This window comes from Lathamus discolor, chromosome 1 (genome assembly GCF_037157495.1).
Source record: "Lathamus discolor isolate bLatDis1 chromosome 1, bLatDis1.hap1, whole genome shotgun sequence".
Taxonomy (NCBI): domain Eukaryota; kingdom Metazoa; phylum Chordata; class Aves; order Psittaciformes; family Psittacidae; genus Lathamus; species Lathamus discolor.
Window position 1 is genome coordinate 105,044,900 of NC_088884.1, and position 20,821 is coordinate 105,065,720.

At 38.9% G+C, this 20,821-nt stretch overlaps 1 protein-coding gene across 3 annotated transcripts in view; it reads right to left on the reverse strand.

The window, feature by feature from the left end:
• MAPK10 (mitogen-activated protein kinase 10) overlaps positions 1-20,821 on the reverse strand; it is a 177,035-nt gene that overhangs the window by 36,881 nt on the left and 119,333 nt on the right. For all 3 annotated transcript variants that reach the window (XM_065665211.1, XM_065665213.1, XM_065665212.1), the window contains 4 exons: positions 6,714-6,843; positions 4,532-4,590; positions 2,840-2,978; positions 1,535-1,700 (listed from right to left, as the gene is read on the reverse strand). In XM_065665211.1, coding sequence (XP_065521283.1) covers positions 1,535-1,700; positions 2,840-2,978; positions 4,532-4,590; positions 6,714-6,843 — 494 coding nt within the window. The remainder of the gene's footprint in view (positions 1-1,534; positions 1,701-2,839; positions 2,979-4,531; positions 4,591-6,713; positions 6,844-20,821) is intronic.

Below are 20,821 nucleotides of genomic sequence, written 5' to 3' on the forward strand. Positions count from 1 at the left end.
ACAGGACCTTTGGATGTGGCAAACATTCTTAGTACCTTCCCAGCTGTGTACTTCATCACAAGAGTGTCTAACCTTTTCTTGGTGCGATTTTAATCATGTGAAAAGCAAGTGCTTTTTCTGTCCTTTCAGGGACAATAACAACAACAATAGTAATCATCTACTACATGTCTGGAGAGGGAAAAAAATAAACACAAAATAATTCATTTCAGAATAGAAGGAACTCTGGATTTTGACAACGGAGCCATCTAAGCATGCTGAGCCTAGTTCAAATCTCTAACAGCACTTATAAAAATTAACAATTATGAAATACTTTAAGGAAGATTATTTCTTTTTCAGAAATTATTCTTTTCACTTAGACTGTGCTTAATAATCCTCTACTGTTTAGACTTTGATATTGAAATGTGTGCTGTAAATTCATAAACATTACGAATAATTCTTGCAGAGACTTGTTAATTTTGGAGAACGTTTTGTTAGCATGGCTTTATTGTGTAAGTCATGAAATCAGCACCCAAAATCAGTTCAATGGCCCTTATAGGTTACAGTTGGCTGCTAGTAAAAGGTCGCCTGCAGGTTAGGTAACCTCTTCAATGTAAATTACATAGGACACTTTTTAATAAACTCCTGGTTTTGACATTTGCTGTGTTTGTCATTGAAAAGTTTCCGTGTCAAACAGACCAGTGGTAGCTTTTGACAGCAGAATCTGAGTTCTAGCTGATTTTTCACCACTATATGCTTAATCCCCTCCTTTCCTGCCTGGCCTGCCTGGCACTCAGATGCAATTCACAGCTATGCTACAAAAATGAGAATTGCTTATTAAGTTTTCCCTTCATACTCTGCAAAATGTGAATTCTTCCTGCTTCTCTATAGTGAGCACCCCCTACCTGCTTTTCAAAGTCTTTCCAGGGATCAAGAGGTATCCAGATCCCTCACAGACTGTTCAGAGAAAAATCCTATTTATATCTAGTGAAATTACATACAAATCAGGTGCATGGTTTTTTAGTTTCAGCTAAAACACATGAAAACTGTCAGCAGAACCTGGGAGTTTAGTTAAACCTACCATAAGGATAGAAGCCGTTCCTGATATTCAGATTGAACTCCAGATATGGAGAAATTCTGGGAGGGTTAGGATTTCCTATTTCAGCTTGGATCTCATCTTCCCTCAAACAATTTAGAGACCCAGACTCAAATTTAGAGCATGTCACTCATTCCGCAATTTCAGTGGTTTTCACTCTGTTTCACAGCCACAGAAGCCAAAGAGAAAGAGCTAACTGTATTTGCTAAGTTCAACCATAACTAAGAACAAGGTTCTTATTACTCTGCAACTCCACAGTGATACATTCACCAACACAGCATCACAAATACATTCAGTAGCTGCAGTACACAACAGTGAGAAACTGCTCTAAATGACCTGCCTTTTAAATTATAGCTGTCATTTCCCATTATGTTTTCTTTTACTCCTGGTGCCCCTTACAATTGTAGAAGTAGACCTTCCACTTCAGGTCCTACTGTGCTTGCTACAAAATTGCAGCCCTACCGTTCTCCTTGTAGCCCATTCCCAAGATGACCTCTGGTGCTCTGTAGTAGCGTGTCACCACATAGGGAGTCATCATGAAGCTAGTGCCTGCAGTCCTGGCCAGTCCAAAATCCAAAATCTTCAACGTGCAGTCAGATTTTACCACAATATTACTTGGTTTTAAATCCTGCAAAAAGATAGTGAAAAGACATATGACTGACTTTCATAAAGCAAGGCATAGCTGTGATATGAACCGATAATTTAGGTCAGCTTTAAAATAGTGTTTTACTCTCCTGACACAGCTACTATCAAAAAAACTTGAAAATAGCAAAATCTGGCTACTGTTTCTCTAAACAAACTCTTCTAACTTCGCATACGGTGTGGCTTTACCTGGACAGCAGGATCCTACTAGTGTTAAATTAATTGCTTTTAGCAGTTCAAGAAACTTGGGTACTAATCCTGAGTATTTTTTATTTTTTTTAATACTGTAAGCCTAATAGAGACATTCCAACTGTACATGTGGAGATACCTTAATGTTTCATTTATAATAATTCACCTCATCTTTTGCCAGTTGACTATAGGAAGCCAACTCTATAATCCTTTGCTAACCATATGACATGCTGAGAAAGGAGACTTGTACATTGTAAAGCAATGTCCACTTTGTAACCCATTTTATCAGCCCTCATTTTCATCCTCTAGCAATGGAAGGATTTCAATTTCTTCAGAACTGCCTCCTGCCCGCTGTTATATGAACCATTCCGCATGTCGGCAACAATCACACCTCTGGCTTTCACAGCCAGGTACCACATTCTTACCAGCCACAGTATTCTGACGTGAAAAAGCAAATGAGAGGATGCAGTCTTTTAATTTGTTTTAGCATACATAAATGATGGCAAATGCCAATTCCATACACCCTAACATATGCAGATCCTGATCAAGCAATACTTGGACCACAGTGCAACAATTCATAGTGGCAGAATGTCATGTTTGGTCAATGCACTCTGCCGCATTTTCAGGACAAATAACAGTAATCCACACCTTTTAGAGATCATAATTGCTTTGAAGATTTCCAGTGTTTATTGTTTGGTTATTATTTAATTTTAATAATCACATTACCTTTTCTTTGATTAAATTTACAAATAATCTCATCCCTAACAGAAGGACAAAGCTATCCTGCTAAGGGGATGAATCATGATTCATAAGTTTATAGTCATTTTGCTGGGAGATAGGGCTTTGATCCACACTACACAACAATCTCAAGTGTTTTCTAAAGTCTTTATGATGATGTCATATGCTTCCCTAAGTTTTAAACCAAAGACCCCTTACCCTGTGAATAATTCCTGCAGAGTGAAGATGCTTGATACCACAGAGCATTTGGTACAGTAGATAAGACATACGTTCATGGTCTAGCTCCATCTGAATGACCTGGCACAGATTGGCATCCATTAATTCCATTACCAGGTAACTGAATGAAAAAGCAAAGTCATAGTGTTATTGTCTGTGTTGAAGAGGAACCACAGCATCATCTCAAATAAGTAACAATGTTTTCTTGCTCAATATTCACTTTATTTGTAGGGACTGGGAGTAACACAGCTGGAGACTGGGCCTACTCACAATGCTATCATTGTGGTGATTGTTTCTCACTACACCATCTCATCGCAGAGGTACCATTCCTTTAGCAACCCAGCAAAACAGCTGGATTGCTGGCCCTTTCTTGGTGCATTCCCCATGACAGAGACTATACCCTACATGAAGAAACAAGCAGCAAGACACTGAAATGTGCAGAAAACAGAAGAGTCACAAGTATCGAATGTCATGACTGTTTCGCCTTTGACCATTATGAGGAATGGCTACCACAATATGTGTAGGAACTAGAGGGTAGTAGTAATGTCCGAGAGGCTAAAATATGCAACCCCATCCGAAACATCTCCAAAACTCTTTCTGATTGCATGACTTCACACAATTCTCATTACAACTAATTGACCTTGTGCTTCTGATAAATAAGCTTCACTGACAACTTCATTAGCCCAATCCCCTTTAGCAATAAGTTAATATCTTAAACACATCAGCTAATTTCTTACGAGACATCCCACAAGCACAGCTGATTTGTAAGTGTAACATTACATTAAAGCACTCTCAAACTTTGGGGAAAATTCTAGTTTTCCATTTCAATGTATGCTGCGTGACTTGTCTTTTTCTCCAGCACTAGTTCCCTCCTCTGCTCTGCACAGGTCTGCAGTGACAATATTATGAGGGAATTCCAAACACCAAAACCAGAACAATAGTCGCCTGACTTCAGCCATCTCTGTCTGTTATCACTACTGATACTAGATACAGAATGGGAATACATTTCCATACACTGTATACAGAATATGGGAATGACTACAAGATAAAAGGAGTACAACTGTATAAATCACTGAATGTTTAAAATTTCATTCAGGGCTGGTTCATACTATGCACAGTAGCACTTGTACAGTAGGGCAGTGTTCCGCAGAGATGCTAGTTGTGCTCTACACCTAGCACTAGTTCCCCAGGCAAGTAATTTCATGCAGTTCAAGGTTGTATCAAAACAAATATAAAATGAGGAAACATTTCACTTCAGTCTTTTTTATGGGACGTTATTTCAGACTGAAATGCCACATATATATTAGGGAGTCACATAGCAACCATCATTCACCTAGCAAACTAATAGCACAAAAGCAGACCCTTTTAACTACTCAGACCCCTTCATCTGCATCTGAAGGCAAACACAAGCACTGACCTCTCAAGAAAAGCCATCAGCTATATTTGCACACTATTATGTTGCTTAGGAAGGCTGGTATTTGCCAATTTATAGGTGTCTAAAGCACATTCAGTATGGGTATGCGGAGTATCTGTCTACTCACAGTGTAGACTACACATGATCTTCTTTAAACGGGCTTATAACATTTGCCTTTTGAGAAGTTATTGCATTCCAAGTAAACTATAATCCCCTCCCATCTCTAAAGCTTTAGTCTGATTACAGCCTGCGTTACTTACACATCCTGGAATTCCTCCAGAGATTTCTGTGGTGTAAAGACATTTAATAAACTGATAATCTGAAAAGCAAAATACACAAAGGATGAAGAGAACAGATAAATGTAAGCATCTGAACCCATTTTGAAGTATGTGTTAAAGGATAAATTCTGTTTTTTCACTGCTCAATATACACTAACACTTCTCACTTTATGGATCAGTAAAAAGTCAGCAATATTCAAAATAAAATACTGTAGATCTCTCAGATTTCTTCTAAGTGCACTTGAAATGGCTTCTGAGACATGGATTAGCAATGATCAGTGACAAACCAAAATGCTAAGGGTGAGACAGTCCTCTGAATTTTGAAGTTACAGGTTTGAAGACCATCTTCAGCTCAATCTAGCATAGCAGTCCTCGTGCTACAGCCAGAATTTTCTTACATATGAAGAATGTTTACCTGAGGGGACAGATAATCAAGGACCACCTTATTAAAAATAAACAGAAGACCTTCACTCTTTTTGATATGGCCTCAATTCCTTTGAGGGCACATGCTCACATACACTGATACAAATTCCATTATGAAAGGTACCACTTTTTGATAGGAACACTTTAAAACAGTAGGCACATTCTGGGCAAACACATCTTGCATACTGCAACTCCTTTTTGTCCTTTCTTTTGTTTTCTTTAATTTGTTTTGTGTTTTGTTTAAATGGGCTGGGCTGTTGAAAGATACCGGTAAGAATGTGTGAAACAGCACAGAGGTAAAACATGATCTCACATGACTGAACTGCCCATGCTTTTCTTACTGCATCTACATCTGGGCAACAGAGGTAGAAGATATCAGCACAGCTGCCATGAAGACAACATCTGAATGCTTTCCTGACCACCTTTATCACCTCTCTAGGATTTTCTTTTTTGACTCTTGCCTCCACACACTCCTCTGTAAAAGCAGATTAAAACTCTGACCCAACCAGTGTTGTGGTGTTATCAATATTATGCAGTATTTATAAAGTCATATATTTAAAGTTAATACCACTTTCATTGCCTTCTGCTCTTTCCAGTATAAAGTGAGCATGCTGGAAGTGAGAATCCATCATTCTCCATCCCGCAGGGAGAACTACTCACTCATCCCTGCTTTTTCTTTCCATGTGAATTTGTGATTGAGAATAAGTGTAAAATCTCACCTTACATCACACTTTTTGAGCCCAATTCCTCTTTGCATAGGGAGATGGTCATTTCAGGATATGAGGCAAGACTAAGCATGTAGCAAACTGAAAAAATCACTCTTAATAAAAAGGAAAGGGCATCAAGTTATGGCACCAAGCCACAGCAGAAACTGAGGAATTGCAGGAAAAATACATAAATTCTTGGGAGATTCCTCAACAATGCAGTGGGGCGACCCTACGTACCTCACTGCAAAAAAGTGAGCTTATAGAGTGTCAGGCAGATAGTTCTAACTAATAGATAGGTGGTTACAATTAACATAAAATCCATGGTATAAATCTTTTGCTGCAGCATAAGAATAGTTTCATTCATTATGGATACTAAATGTTATACAATAGGTAGAGGGCGTAAGAAACAGGAAAGTCTGGAACCTGTTAGTGCTGTTCATTTCAACAAGAGCACTGTGATTAGAAGGAATGGCACAATGTGTTGAGGCTTCAGAGTCCTGGCTTACACATATTAGCTTATGCATACATATGTAAGAATAGAAAAGTGGTTTTGGTTCTTAATTTTCTTTAGCAGTTTTGCAGCAGCCTTCACCATGACAACCCCTCATCTTGCACAATCTATACAATGCATCTATATGACTAGGTTTCAGATGAAGTTGAGAGCAAGGAGTGATACTTGTGCATGGGTACGCCAACTCAAGAGACAGTCCCTTTGAGTCACAAATCCCAGTGACAAGAGGATGGAGCCAGGATTCCAACAACCACTTATGCATTTCTGGATAAGGAATTGACAAGAACTTATTCTGCTCTTTCCTCTTCTATCCCTCTAGCCCTACTAGCAGCAACCCCATTTGGCATAGCCTTTAAATAAACACACGACAGATCCTTGGTCTCTCATGTGGTCATTTAGTACCAGAAAGACTGTAGGCCTAGAGCTGAATTTGCCTTTCGTTTCTTCTGCTTTAAAAAGGCAGCCAACAATACTAACAAACCAATATACATACCACTTCTCTGGTTACCTATGGAAAACTTACATTTTTATGATTCACACACTTCATGAGGACCAGCTCCCTGTAAGCTCTCTTGGCATGAGTTTGGTTCTGAAAAGGTCTGCTGAGCTTCTTAATGGCCACGTTTCTGTCAAGGACGGCATCATATGCAGCACTGCAGTAATCACAAACACAGGAGTTATACATGTTAGAGAATATCCTGCATTTCTTATGGCAAATTCCTGAGCCTCAAGTCTACTATTGCTTTTTTTTTTTACTGAGAAAAATACTGGGTGTCCTGGGTTTACCAGTAGCCGTTTTGCTCCTTCTTAGTAACTGGTGCAAGCTCTGTGTTTTGACTTCCAGCCTGGGCAGAGAGCTGATAACACCGATTGTTTTTAATTGTTGCTAAGTAATGTTTATTCTGGCCAAGGACTCTGTGAGTCTCATGCTCTGCTGGGGACAAGGGGAGGCCGGGAGGAAGGTGGTAGCAGCAGTGATTTGTGTTATCCCCTAGTTACTGGGCTGTTCTTATCTCAACCCGTGGAAGTTACATTCTCTCGATTTTCCTCCCCATCCCTCTAGGAGCAGGGAGGGTCGGGGGGGGGGGGGTGGGGTAGACGAGCTGTGTGGATCGGTTTAAACCACGACACTGGGACAAAAGAAGGAGCTTCTAGTGAGAAAAAAGATGTCAAAAGGAAACATGTACCACCACACTGGCAGAAGACAGCATGCACCACTACTTCTGACCTTCATTTTGTAGGAAATTAACACTCATTTTCAAGGGGTGGGGAAAAATCTAATTAAGTAACTTCACATAAAAATACAATAGAAACTGGATGAGACAAAAAGTTATTTCATAAAGCAACTCTCTGTGCATTGGGTACAGCGGAGAGACTTTTGCTCGGTTAAGGACACCTTCACCAAGCAGCTCAGTGAAAAAATGCCTACTTTTATCTAGGATTAAGTTTGTCTTTTCCTTATTATATTTCTAATGGAATAAAGTAATTTAATCATTCTTTGAGACCATATAATCCAATTCCAATAGCATACCTAGAAACAGAACCATTTCAAAAGATTTTTTTCTTGTCACAATGAAAAAACAGTTAAAAATTTTGTAAACATGAAGAAATACAGACTCTGGTTTGCAAAGCAGGCTTTTAAAGCTGGGCTCCTAAAATTCTTCTCAAACTCTTATATGTTTTGTACAACCTTGAGTTATTTTGATAAATGTCACTTCCTGAGAATTTGAACCATTTATTTTGTTTTGGTGGTTCGAATCTGACTACACAAATTTTAACTTGTGCATTTCACAAAACGCACTAATTCTTAGAAACTTTCCCAAAACTTTCCCAAAGAGACAGTTCTCAGAGCCTCTTCCTGATTCTCCCTTTTACCAAGAGTGAGGAAAGTTTTTTGCTGCTACATGAAGAGCAGCAGTGTATTTCCCAAAAGATAAATCAACCAAAGCACTATTTGCTCTAAAGATACTTATTTAAGCAGCAAAATAAACATTCAAAATCCTGGGTTTTATTTCTCATTAATTCCTGCTTACTGTAGACATTACAGAGTCCTACCAACCAAGTACAGAGCAGAAAGCATGCAAGAAACAGAAGCTTAGTCACAAAGGCAACAAAAACATACAAGTGCTCTAAATAGGTAGATAAGCGTTGGCAATGTATGTCCTGGAAATCACACAGGTGGAGAAAAATAGTTACACTACTCCTGAATAAAGAGCACACAAAATGCATCCCACAAATCATAGAATCATAGAATAGTTAGGATTGGAAAGGACCTCAAGATCATTCAGTTCCAACCCCCCTGCCATAGGCAGGGACACCTCACACTAAACCATCTCACACAAGGCTTCATCCAACCTGGCCTTGAACACTGCCAGGGATGGAGCACTCACAACCTCCCTGGGCAACCCATTCCAGTGCCTCACCACCCTAACAGGAAAGAATTTCCTCCTTATATCCAATCTAAACTTCCCCTGTTTAAGTTTTAACCCATTACCCCTTGTCCTGTCACTACAGTCCCTAATGAAGAGTCCCTCCCCAGCATCCCTATAGGCCCCTTTCAGATACTGGAAGGCTGTTATGAGGTCTCCACGCAGCCTTCTCTTCTCCAGGCTGAACAGCCCCAGCTTCCTCAGCCTGTCTTCATACGGGAGGTGCTCCAGTCCCCTGATCATCCTCGTGGCCCTCCTCTGGACTTGTTCCAGCAGTTCCATGTCCTTTTTATGTTGAGGTAACTGTTTGCTAAAGATGATGAGTAATTTTTTGCAGAGTGCTTTAGTCCACTGCTGATACTTAGGCAGGATGGTGGGGTTTGCCCTGAAAATATGTTCAGAAAGGAAAAAAACATTTCTCGTGGCTGCCCTTGCAGTTGCTTCGAAACTATCACGAAGTTCTATTTTAACCCTTACATAGTGAAAGTACTTCAGATCAAAACGTTAATTTACATAAAAAGTAAAAATAAATACTGAATCTCCCCAAAATGCCAACACTGTGAAAAGCCAAGCACTGCATCTGGGGAGGAATAACCCCAGGCACCATTATATACTTGGGGCCAAAATTCTGGAAAGCAGGTTTGCAGAAAATGACCCAGAGGTCCTGGGGGACAACAAGCTGAACACAAGCCAGCAAGGTGCCTTCACCGCTAAGAAGGACAGCAGCATCCTGGGCTGCACTTAGAAGAAAGACTGTTGCTAGGAGGTCAAGGGAACTGATCTTTCCCATCTGCTCAGTGCTGCTGAGGCCACATCTGGAGCGCTGGGTCGAGTTCTGGGCTCCGTAGTACAAGAAAGATAGGACTGTACTGGAGTGATTCTACTGATGAACCACGAATATGGTTAGGGACTGCAACATCTGGCATACAAGGAGAGGCTGAGCAAGCTGGGGTTGTTTAGCCTGGAGAACAGGATTTTATCTCTGTACTTAAGTATCTGCTAGGATGAGTAAAGAAGACGGAGCAAGACTCTTCCAGTGGTTCTGATCACCTTCTCTAGTTGACTCTGCATTGAACAAGTGGCTTGGACTAGGCACACTCCAACATGATCCATTCCGTCATTTGGTAACAATACTTTCTTCTCTTATTCATTAATAAGGCATGTAACTTTTATGACCCAGCTAATGTCATACTAGGCACATACATAAACAAAGACATTGCACTCATTAGTATGTATGAAGCAGCTTATGTGATAAGGTTATCAAAGATCCAGTCTGACCTGACTTCATTCTGGCCAGAGTTTCACTCAACTAAACCTTATGTTAGGAGGAAGAAGGTGTGTCATTTATAGCCTAATAGTATGTAAAAATCAAAACCTCCTATGGCAACTGTCAGAATTCTCTCATTCTCATTTAATTCATTCACAACAGGCCACAACTAAAATACCCCTTAATAGCACTAAGAAAGTACTAAACAAACAAAAAGCAAAGCTGAAAGATTTAAAACCTATGATCTTTCAACAGTTAAATGTTTTGACTCCATCATTCATAGATATGTACTGTAAATATACTTCAGCAGACAAACCTCTCAGCTATTTACAACTTCATTTAAGAAGAGAAGCCTACATGAGACTCAGCTATGTAAGAGTACTTTGAATCATTTTAATAATCTTTTCTCTTTAGTTTTAATCTCATTAGTTACATCATAAAATTGCTGACTAGGAGTTAGAAAAGAGTAACACCAGAAGTTTATCTGAGCAACCAAACTATTCTCTCCAGTTTTTGATCTCCATCAAAGAATGAGATAAAAAATCATCGGTCTCAAATTGGAAAACCAAAGGCTTCTTAAGCCTTTGGATTTTGTGGTCCATTCCCAGTCCTTTACATAGCATGGAGGAAAACAAAACAGTTGAAGTAATCTTTTGTACAGGGATATTACTTTGAGATACAAGGATCTTCACTGCTCTTCTATTACTGTCTCCTACCAAATGGAAATTGTTCAACTACTTCAAGAAGTCAATACATATATTGATTGCTATGCGTAAATTAATAGCACTGACGTTTTTTTCTATTCACCAGAGAGGAGCTTTTGTTTACAGACAGCCAACTATGCATTTTACTACAATGAAATTACAGATACCACATGTAGGTCCTCTCTCTGCTGCTTGCTACACAAAATCCTTACCTTGGAACACCAAGGTTAGTATTGATGATAAGCCTTCTTAAGAGAAACTTCAATCACTGGCAGAAGAGTGGCTGTATAAACAGGTGACTCAAGGGAGCAGGAATAAGAGAGAGAGAGTAATGAGTGTCTGTGAACTGCTGTGAAAAGGCTGAGTGTGAAAGTCAACGTCAAGATCTGCAACAAGAGATTGGACTTGCATTTAAAAGGCTGTTCACCTCTTGCTCAGCTGAATTTGTTTTTTCATTTATACAGTTGCCCTATTTTTATAACAAAGACTACAATTCTAGTCTTGTAATAAAATTATAGCTCTACTGCAGCATGAGCTCAGAAAAATCCCCCAAGTTTACAACCATATCTCTGGCAGCTGAACAGACAGAAAATGCAGTAAATAAACTTTCCCTATAAATTCTGTTTATGGCTAGTTTGGCAAGGTGTTAGTATTTAAAGTGCCTTTTTAAACTGTAAATAATTTGAAACAAACCTGCTTAGCAGAGATAAAAAAATGTAGCCAGATGTGAATATAAATTCAAGCCTTCAAAGAGATCTATGTAATTACAGCTATTTAACAAGATACTGCTGACTTCAGCAGGAAAAAAAAAAAGGAAATAAATGAAACTCATTCTAGTCAGATTTACACTAAGATCATAATTTACCACTAATAATGTGTGAGAGTTCAGACTGTAATGATCAATGAGCAATGCTCTGTTATCATACGCTTGAAGGACCAGACATTCATTTTTATGCCTATTTCAGAAAGCAAGAAAAGCATTCTAATTTCACATGCAAGTTTCTATTTCAACATGCACTTACCAAGTAAATACTTCAAATTATTCATCCCATACAGGAATAATTATTTTAATCAACAATGAAACTTAGCATTTATCTACTCCATTATATTCTGTGCCAGAATAGACTGACAAAACCACAGGATGCACTTATTTTTTAGATAAACTTTTAGCTAGGGGTTCCTAGTATAACAAATGACAATTTTTGACAGTCTTTAGTTTCGAGATTCTACAGATGGTGCACACATATCCTTTTCAAGATGGTTATCCTTTCTCAAGCCACTGCTTCATTAAAGTACTATTATTAGCCCTCAGATGACAGAATGGAAGCCCAAAACAGGAAAGGAAGCTCCTAGACTCCTGGGGCATGCTGTAAAATAGAGACTTTCAGCAATCTCAGCAAACAGCTATCTATATTAAGAAAGTCTCTTCACTGAATGTTGTGGAAATCCAAGGGTCGGTAAATGTTCCTCTTAACTATCATTACACTTATACATTGCAACATATATAGTATTTTAATTTATCTGAAAAGCTACTTAATATAATACCAACTTTCTACAGCAATAAAATTCGGTCGTCTTTTGCCTTTCTCCAGAAATACTTCAGCTGCGATGCTGAGTATTACAAATCACTGTTATTTATATCTGCATTACCTGATCCTTCTAGATACTGCAGTTTTGCTACTGACATTAGCATTTTTCCTTAGTTCCTTCATCCCAGCACAGCAAAATGGAAGAAAGATGAAACTGATCTTGTTAAACAAAGCATTGATCTATGTATTTGAAATGCCTATTCTATTTAGTGCTGAGATCTCCATCAGCAGAGAAAATTTGCAACCTTGAAAATCATGTTTAACAAGAATGCTGATGTTGCCTCTTCTCACAGTCACCACTGATACATGGAGCAGAATACATTCTATATACACATACAGATATATATTTAAATGTATATATACACAACATATAACTTCTGAGTTTCTAAAGGCAGATTGTGATACATATCTATTCACAAACAGTGCATATTCCTCTCTTCAGCAATCACTTTTAAAAAGAAAAAAGAAATTATTATTTTTAGAGTGAAAACTTCTCTTCAGAAAGTATCATTTAAAATAGTGAATGCTTTGGATGAAAATGGAAAGAATTTCTTACATGCACCAACATGCAGAAACAGTTTCCCCGAAGCAATACAATAAAAGACCACTGTGAAGGACAAGAGCCTTTCAATGTCCTTATTACATCTGGAACCAAGTCTGTGTGCTGAAAACCCAGAACAGAACCAATCTGACCCAATCTGATGAGTTACAGACCTGTTATCAGAAACGACTACTCTACACTCCAGATCAGGTCTATTTCTCCCCAACAGTCAGAGAAATTCAGTGGCCTCTGAGGCAGCATTCAGAGCTGATGCTTAAGGAGACCAATACAATTTCATAATGGATGACTGCTGCACTTTTTCTGTTACAGTATACGGTTCCAACTGTTTGTTGTGAGTTTCCATCAGCTCACAGCTTCTTGCAATCAGCTGCTGACAGTTGGATTAGGAAATACAATCAAGCTGCCTCCTCAGCTGCACCAAAGTCATAATTTATTTTTTTTCCTATCACCATGGATGTTTCACAGAATAAATAAATCAGCCCACAAGACCTTCCAGGAGCTTCCTACCATAGCAGAGATTACTGATTGAGCTCAAAATGTTCCTTCCTGCACTACATGGGTTAGCAAAGACTGCACTTGCTGAAGTGCGGCAGGAGTCATACACAGGCATCCTGTCACAGCAGATACCTTGCCAGCAAGATGCTCCAGCTGGTGCCCTTTGAAGTCCCTTCACATGCCAAGATGACCTTGCAGCAAAGGCAAAAAGGAGACATTGAACTAAGCTGTCACCTCAGTGCAGTTTAAATGAGACATCAAAATGCACTCATGCTTATTCCTAAAAAAGCAAACACAAAGTTCAAGCCCACAACTCATCCAGTCCCTTTACTGTCACCAGTAAAGTATTAGAATAGTATCATTTCCATATCCATGACAGCTGTAGTCCAGTTTTGAAGCCATATTACTCATTCTTTTTAAAGCACTACAATCATTGCCTGAAATGTCAAAGCCAAGCAGCCCTTTCCAGCAAAGATAAACTGGGAAGCACAATGAATTTGTATTTCCAAGGGCAACTAGGTTTGATAATTTTGCTGTGAAATATATTTTACAATTCAGTCATGCCAAGACAGCTCTTATCCACCAAACTTTCAGAAGTGTGGTCTGAAGTAAGAAGATCAAGCCATTATACATAAGACAATGTAAAAGAAGTTGTACAGAAAAAAAAGGCTGGAATGCTTATTTTTAGTAAACATATTTATGATAAAAGCTCACTCAACATCCATCACTGGTGGCTCCAAATGTGCTGTATTATAATTTTGCCAATTATACTACTGAATAAAATTGTAAAAGAACAGAATTATTCACTAGGTGGCAAAAGAAGCTACACACTCAAAAAATTGATGGGTAAAAGGAACTACAGGCTGGAATCTATTAAGAAAAGGAGGGTCTGCAATAAAAATTTGCCCTCTGTTACTTGCTGACGAATTCTTCTAGGCTATTTGGTTACGAGGGTAGACCTGCTCTGCTGATATCTTCTTTTAAAACAGCTACACACATGAAAGTATCAAACTGTTCATGTTAACAAAGCGGTCTGCCATCAAAAGCTCTCATAGTGACTTGAAGGTGACTGTCCTTTCCAGCTCCATCATTACCACAAACCACAGGCCTGTGTACAGAGAAGTTCCACTCGTTACACAGATCTTTTTACTGAGCTGACAAGTACAATGCTCAAGGTTTTGCCCTTCTGTCTCAAGTTGTACAAAAATACCTCTGTGACTCTCTCATCCACAGATTGAACCTCAATTTAGTTATCTTCCTAATTACTTGAGCTGGTGATGCCGTAACAAGAACCATTTTGTAATCCACCGATCAGTTCTGTATATTGATGCAAGATAAACTATTTTCCATGTAGGCATGGAAAAACGTAGGCATTCTCACAAAGATGGTACAGGGATATGGCAGGAAAGGCAATGTAGCAACAGCTATACTTCTCACACATTGCCTGCCATGCCTCTTATAATGGATGCCATTTTAGTTTGCCTGGAGACTAAAATATTAATGAGGACACTGAATATTAAGTATGTTTACATACCTCTCATCTGTATACACTCTGCTAATTTTTTATCCTTAGTGCTGAAAGTGACTCGGTTGTAGAATCCTTTTCTGAACAGAACTGTAAAACCAGTACTTTCTGGTTCTGCACTGCTCACGTCAATATCTCACTATATGGTTTGCTAGCTGACAATAACTTTTGTTAACTGCTAGCCTAGGAAATTCAGCCTGGTCAGTGAAAGAAGTCAGGTTTTTTTTTTTCCCAATCTGCTTTAAAGGGACTTGAGGCCAAAATGCCTTCACTTATGTGCGTGACATGTAAAAGATGACAATGGTTTCCAAAGCATGTCACGTTACCAGCTCTTTGTATGCTCAAGGATTTGCTGAAGCCAGGGCAAGGTAAAAATCAGAAAAATGGATCAGAGCTGGAGGTGCCTGTCAATATTCAGTAGCAGAAAATAACAGGCAAAGGAAGTTAAAGTGTGAGTTGTAGTCCATATTAAGTGTTTGCCCAGCACCTGACAAAGAGATCTAATATTCCGTGCTTTGGGCTGTCAGCAGGGTATATAAACTTTGGACAGTTTCGAGTTCTGTTAAGCGGCAAAGCCAGAAAAAGTCCAGTTTTCTCATTTAACAGCAACTTACAAGACCAGGAAAATACCGACACTGAAAGAGAGTCTGCGCACTGGGCAGAAGTTCAGTACCTAGCACATTCAAACTGTCAGTCACGTGATAAGCCTGCTATTTTTGGGTTTACAAACTGAAATAGAAAACAGCTACTATCTTCTATACCCCCCTCATAGTAATAATTTTAAAGACTTGCTGGCTTGCATGACAAACAGAGCAAAAGCTGTCAGTATGGAGAAAGATTATTTCACAACCTTTCTTGAAACATTTATCAACTGATTAAAAATCAGAATTCAACCAAGGACTGAAAATGTATTGTCAGCAAGTCATCGCCTGCAATATGATAACCATGGAAGGAAAAAAAAAGTCAACGTAAAAATTTAACCCTCAAAGACTAATCAAATTCTAGTTTCCCGAAACTAATCCTGCAGTCTCTGCAACGCTATTCTAAGCAGACAGAAACAGAGAATCCGAGATGCCAAAATGTCACTTGGTGCTGTTCTGGGAGGGAAGAAAGCCGATGCTACCACATGTCACATGTCACCTTTACCTTCCCAGGCAAAGGGCTAGTCCACAACCTGCCCCTATGCTGAGACAAACTCAACCAGTCCAAGTTGCTATAACTTTCAGCACTCTTATCCAACTAGGATAGTTCTGTATCTACAGTCTCTCATACCGAGGGACACCTCTGACACAGGTAAGATGGTTCGTAAAGATACAAAATGTTTTACCTGCTATGTAATAAGCCACAATTCCTTAGTTCAACAGGAACAAAATTAGAAATTACTTAGGTTTTTCAAGTTGCCCTGTTACCAGCAGAGATTTCAAGATGTAGATGTTTTGACACAGTTTTAAAACCAGAATTTTGTTTGAATTAGAAACTCTACCCCCTTCTGTGGCTCGTGGTGAATTAGCAACCCCAGAGCCACAAAATGTATTTCCAGTTTGTAAATGGACACCAGCTAGTTTTGGATGGAAAAGTGTAAAATGATGAATCCAGAAAAGAATCAAAGCAAAAAAAAAAACCCCAAAATGAACGCACAAAACCCCAATCAATCAAAAAAAAAAAAAAAAAAAGGAAAGAAAAAAAGAGATCCTGTTTGTCACTTGCTTTGAGTCTTGTCTTTGGGTCTTCTTCCTTTCTGCCTTCCTTCCTGTCTCTCTCTTTATTACCAACTCTTGCCCATTCTGATGAGTTTTCCCACTCGTGCCATGCCGGACATGTCTCACACTGTTCACAAACTTCACCTAGCCTTCATGCACAATCTCTTGTTTCATATTTTCTTTCTATTTTGCACAACTTCTGTTATATTTTTCTGTCTGTCACTGTTTTTGTTGTGACCTTTGTTGTATAAGGATAGCAGGCCCTGGGAAAAGGGACAACTTTTGCTTTCTGTAAAGCACTGTGAAAAGCTGAAGACCACATTAACATCAATAATACGTGCTAACAAAACTGAATTGACTGAGCTGCATTTCCTTCAGACTGGTTCTTTCTTTTTTCTATTTCTGGTTCCATTACTGCTTTGTTTTGATACCTGCCTTTTTATTTGGATGCTCTGTCATAGCCCTACCTCTCCGATTCCATAGGGTCACAGCTATTCTCCTATCACAGTGTAAAGTCCTTGTCCCTAAGAGGGAAAAGAGGTATTTAGTGGAATTACTGTCATGTTAAACACATGGTAATCAGAGATGACAATGTAACAGTCCTCCTTTCAGTGGTGACAGGCCTTCAAGTGAATGAATAAAAGGATAAGTCTGAACTCAGGTAAGGAATGGCTGCAATGCACTGACAGTAGTTAATTCTAACCCTAATTTCCTCCTTGAAATTTGTCTGCGACTGAACTCCAGGCAAACAACCCGACACAACAGGAGAAGCAAGAGAGTCTTGAAAAATATCTGCCCAGTGTGTCACAGCGTAGGAGCAAGATAGAACTCACACTTGAGAAAAGGGAGATCTGGCAGTGACAAAAAGGAAGCTATAGATGGGGTAGGAGTGGATGGAACCTGACACATCTAAAAGGAGTTATAAAATGTTACTAGCTGATAGCAAAAAGTGTGAATTAAATTAGGTTTTTAATCAGCCAATGCAGAAAGAATTGAAGTTACACAAACATCAGTAACACCCCTGAGCCACAAAATTTGCAAAGGAAAAGCTGATAAATTTTTAATGGTTCTAGAAGGATCATCATCCAGTCATGGCTCTGAACAAACCTGCTCTATGCCTAAGAGTTGTACTGATCCAACTGAAAAATACTGCTATCTGAAGAATCAAGGCATAAATGTAACATAATACAAAACCCCCAGAATATGCTGTTCCAAATGTAGATGTAGATCAGACAGCGATTAATTGGCAACTGAACACATGCAGTTAAATTTTTGGCATTTCAGAGCAACAGCACGCTAGAAAATCCAAAGAAAACTACAATGTGAATGCCAATTCGTAGTTGGAGATGAATCCTGCAATGTACAAATGAATAAGCGAGGCTTGAAGCTTGCTGGGACTTTACAGTATTTCAACATCTCAGAGCTTCAAGTGAAAAAAAAAAAAAACAGGCAGTAGTTTAAACCACTTGTTCTCAGCAGAAAAAAACTAAACCAACTCATCAGGTGCTGCATTGTATGAGATGTGTAGCCCTGGGTAACATCAGAGAACTCATTTAAACTGACATGCTTACTTCAGTAACAGTACAGTAACAGTTCACAGTACAAACTGGCAGTTATTCTCTACATTACCCTCACACACAATGCTTGAAAAACTCTCTAAAAGACGTCTTCAAAAACCTCCTCAGGAGTGGAGTGTCAAAGCACATCAGTGAAGCAGACAACAGCATGAGAAAGAGAACACAAGCTGAACTAATGGATACAATGTGGAGAATCTTTAACAGAATAGGATAAATCTGCCCCGGTCTACAGAATGGTAAGCACAAAAAGTCTGCAAGATGTGACTGTGGAATTGCAATGAGGGTAACTGAGCTCGTGACATATGCTCAAGTACTGATTCACAGGAGAGACTGGGACTGACAAAATTAACACTGCTGCTCCCTTCAGGGCCACTGAAATTGTAGTCGCATCTGGGTATGTGGTTCACTTAATTTTTCCTCAAAATAACATTCATTATTTCTTCTCCTCCTCTGAGGAAAATCACTGATCTGTCCCATGGTAACAAGACCTCTGAACTTCAATGGAGCTGTGCCAGTTTATACAAGCAGAAATGTTGACCTCTATCAGCGAACACAGTATGTCAATTCAGTGGCACAAAGAAATCAGAACAGTATTACTGGGACAGCAGGGTCACACAGGAGAAATACTTTGATTTCTCAAGAACTTTAATACACCAGTGTCCAGAAAAACAATACAAATATATTGTGCATTAACTTTAAAACACTGAGATGTTCATTATTCCCTGTATCTTTTCCACTGCACCATAGCAAACACACAGACTACTACTCTTCTTTGATCAGTATGGGCTCAGACTTGACTATGCTCAGAAGTATCAGCTCCTCTTTTCTATGGCTTTTACCATTATTCCCATTGCAATATCACTGTAGAACTGTATGCTCAGACCATGAATCAGCTGTGCTACACAGAACCAGAACAGAAAGATAACCATCATACAAAAGAGCTCAAATGTTTTTGCAAACTCAAATATCTTATCTTCTTCATCATTTACAGGCACATCCCTCACAGAAGGTAGTTATGTTAAATTCAAATGTATTTTAAGTGGTTCTACTGATTGACTATATTCATATATTCACAGATGTCCACCAGAGATCAAGGCAATGGAAGATGTTTCCCTGTAATAATTGTCTTAGCACATATAACACATGGATATTCAGAGAATAGATGAAATTTTAGCCAACCCCAACTTAACAAATCTACAACCAATATTAGGACACAACAGCACACTTCCTTACAATAGTTCCAGGGAGAACAGCAAAAAAAAAACCCAAATCTTTCATAACGGACATCTTATAATAGAAAATATCTGTTGCATTCCTCCTCTGGCCTTTGAACGGTATGGTAAGTGGTTGAGTCACCATCCCTGAAGGTTTTTAAAAACCATGTAGCTGTGGCACATTGGCATATGGCTCAGTGGTGGACTTGGCAGTGCTGGGTTAGTGGTTAGAATCAATGATCTTAAGGGTCTTTTTCAACCTAAATGATTCTATGCTTCTGTGATTACTTTGGGGAAAGAATAAGCAGTAATACAGGCCACAACAAGCACCACCACCACAACACATTGATTTGAAAGAATTCTGCACTCATTAAGATTCAACCACCAAATTACAATTAAATCACCAAATTACAAATTAAATCAGAACCTATGGTAACCTTAGGCAACATAGCAAGCTATCAGTTGACTTGTTGACTCTACCTGTTACAGGGGTCACAAAAAGACTTCAATCTCCTTCACAGTCAGGCTCAAAGATACCAAATCACTAAGTCCAAGGAAAACAAAAAAAGGCGCAGTAATTTGCCCAATTCACTACTTCAAGAATATATTTATAATCTCCCCTATATTTGCAGATGAGATGTCTTTCAAATTTATAATGCATTCACTGAAGAGCTACCATGACTCTTCAAAACTATCCTCAAACCATCATTCCTGCTCCCATACTCCGCTTGCCTCTAACATTACTCCAAGACACAAAAACTTCTTGCATAAACTAGACAACATAAAGCACTTCCTAGCTAACACTCCCCTGGTCCAGCTGACACATCATCAGACTATATCCCAACATCATATAGTGTGAAAAGCTTGTCTTCACTCTTCAGAAAAGAGCAAGATAAACATTCAAGATTTCAGCTAGAAGACATCATCAGACTAATCTACTTGATACTCATCCAGACGGCTTAGTCTTTAAAACTAACACTTTCTCATGACAATGCACACAGGTATAAGCACCAATGTGGTCATAAAACAGGACAAATGTCTTCATAAGCTGCTTCTAAGATTTTAACTTCTTGCGTCCTCAAGCTTGTAAGATATGTCTTCACTAGCTGCTATAGAAAGCTGGACTTCACCCTTGCTTCCATCACAAATTCAAAAACTATCACAGCCTCTTCAAGCTGCTTTTGAAATATTCCTGCAGAAGATAATTTTTCTAGACATTTCAGCAGTATCAAAAGTATCACAGGCAATATAAAAACTGATAGCTTGTAAACCACCACAGAAAAACTACAGATCATTTACATTCCTTCCAGGTAAAAAGCATTCATTTGAAACACAAACACCCTCTCCAACATTAGCCTATTTCTGTTGATTTTATGGAACATGAAAATTCCTCTCCCTCCACCCTCATCTAAACTATCCATACCTGCAGGCTGAAAGTGACCTGTCTCTCTCTTTCTCCCCTCCTTGTAAAATAAGGTAGTTGTCAACTTAATTTTAACATTGCAGAAGGTTATTAACTACCTCTTCTCTCAGTAGTTCAAGTGGTACATATCTAAACTCAGAAAACTG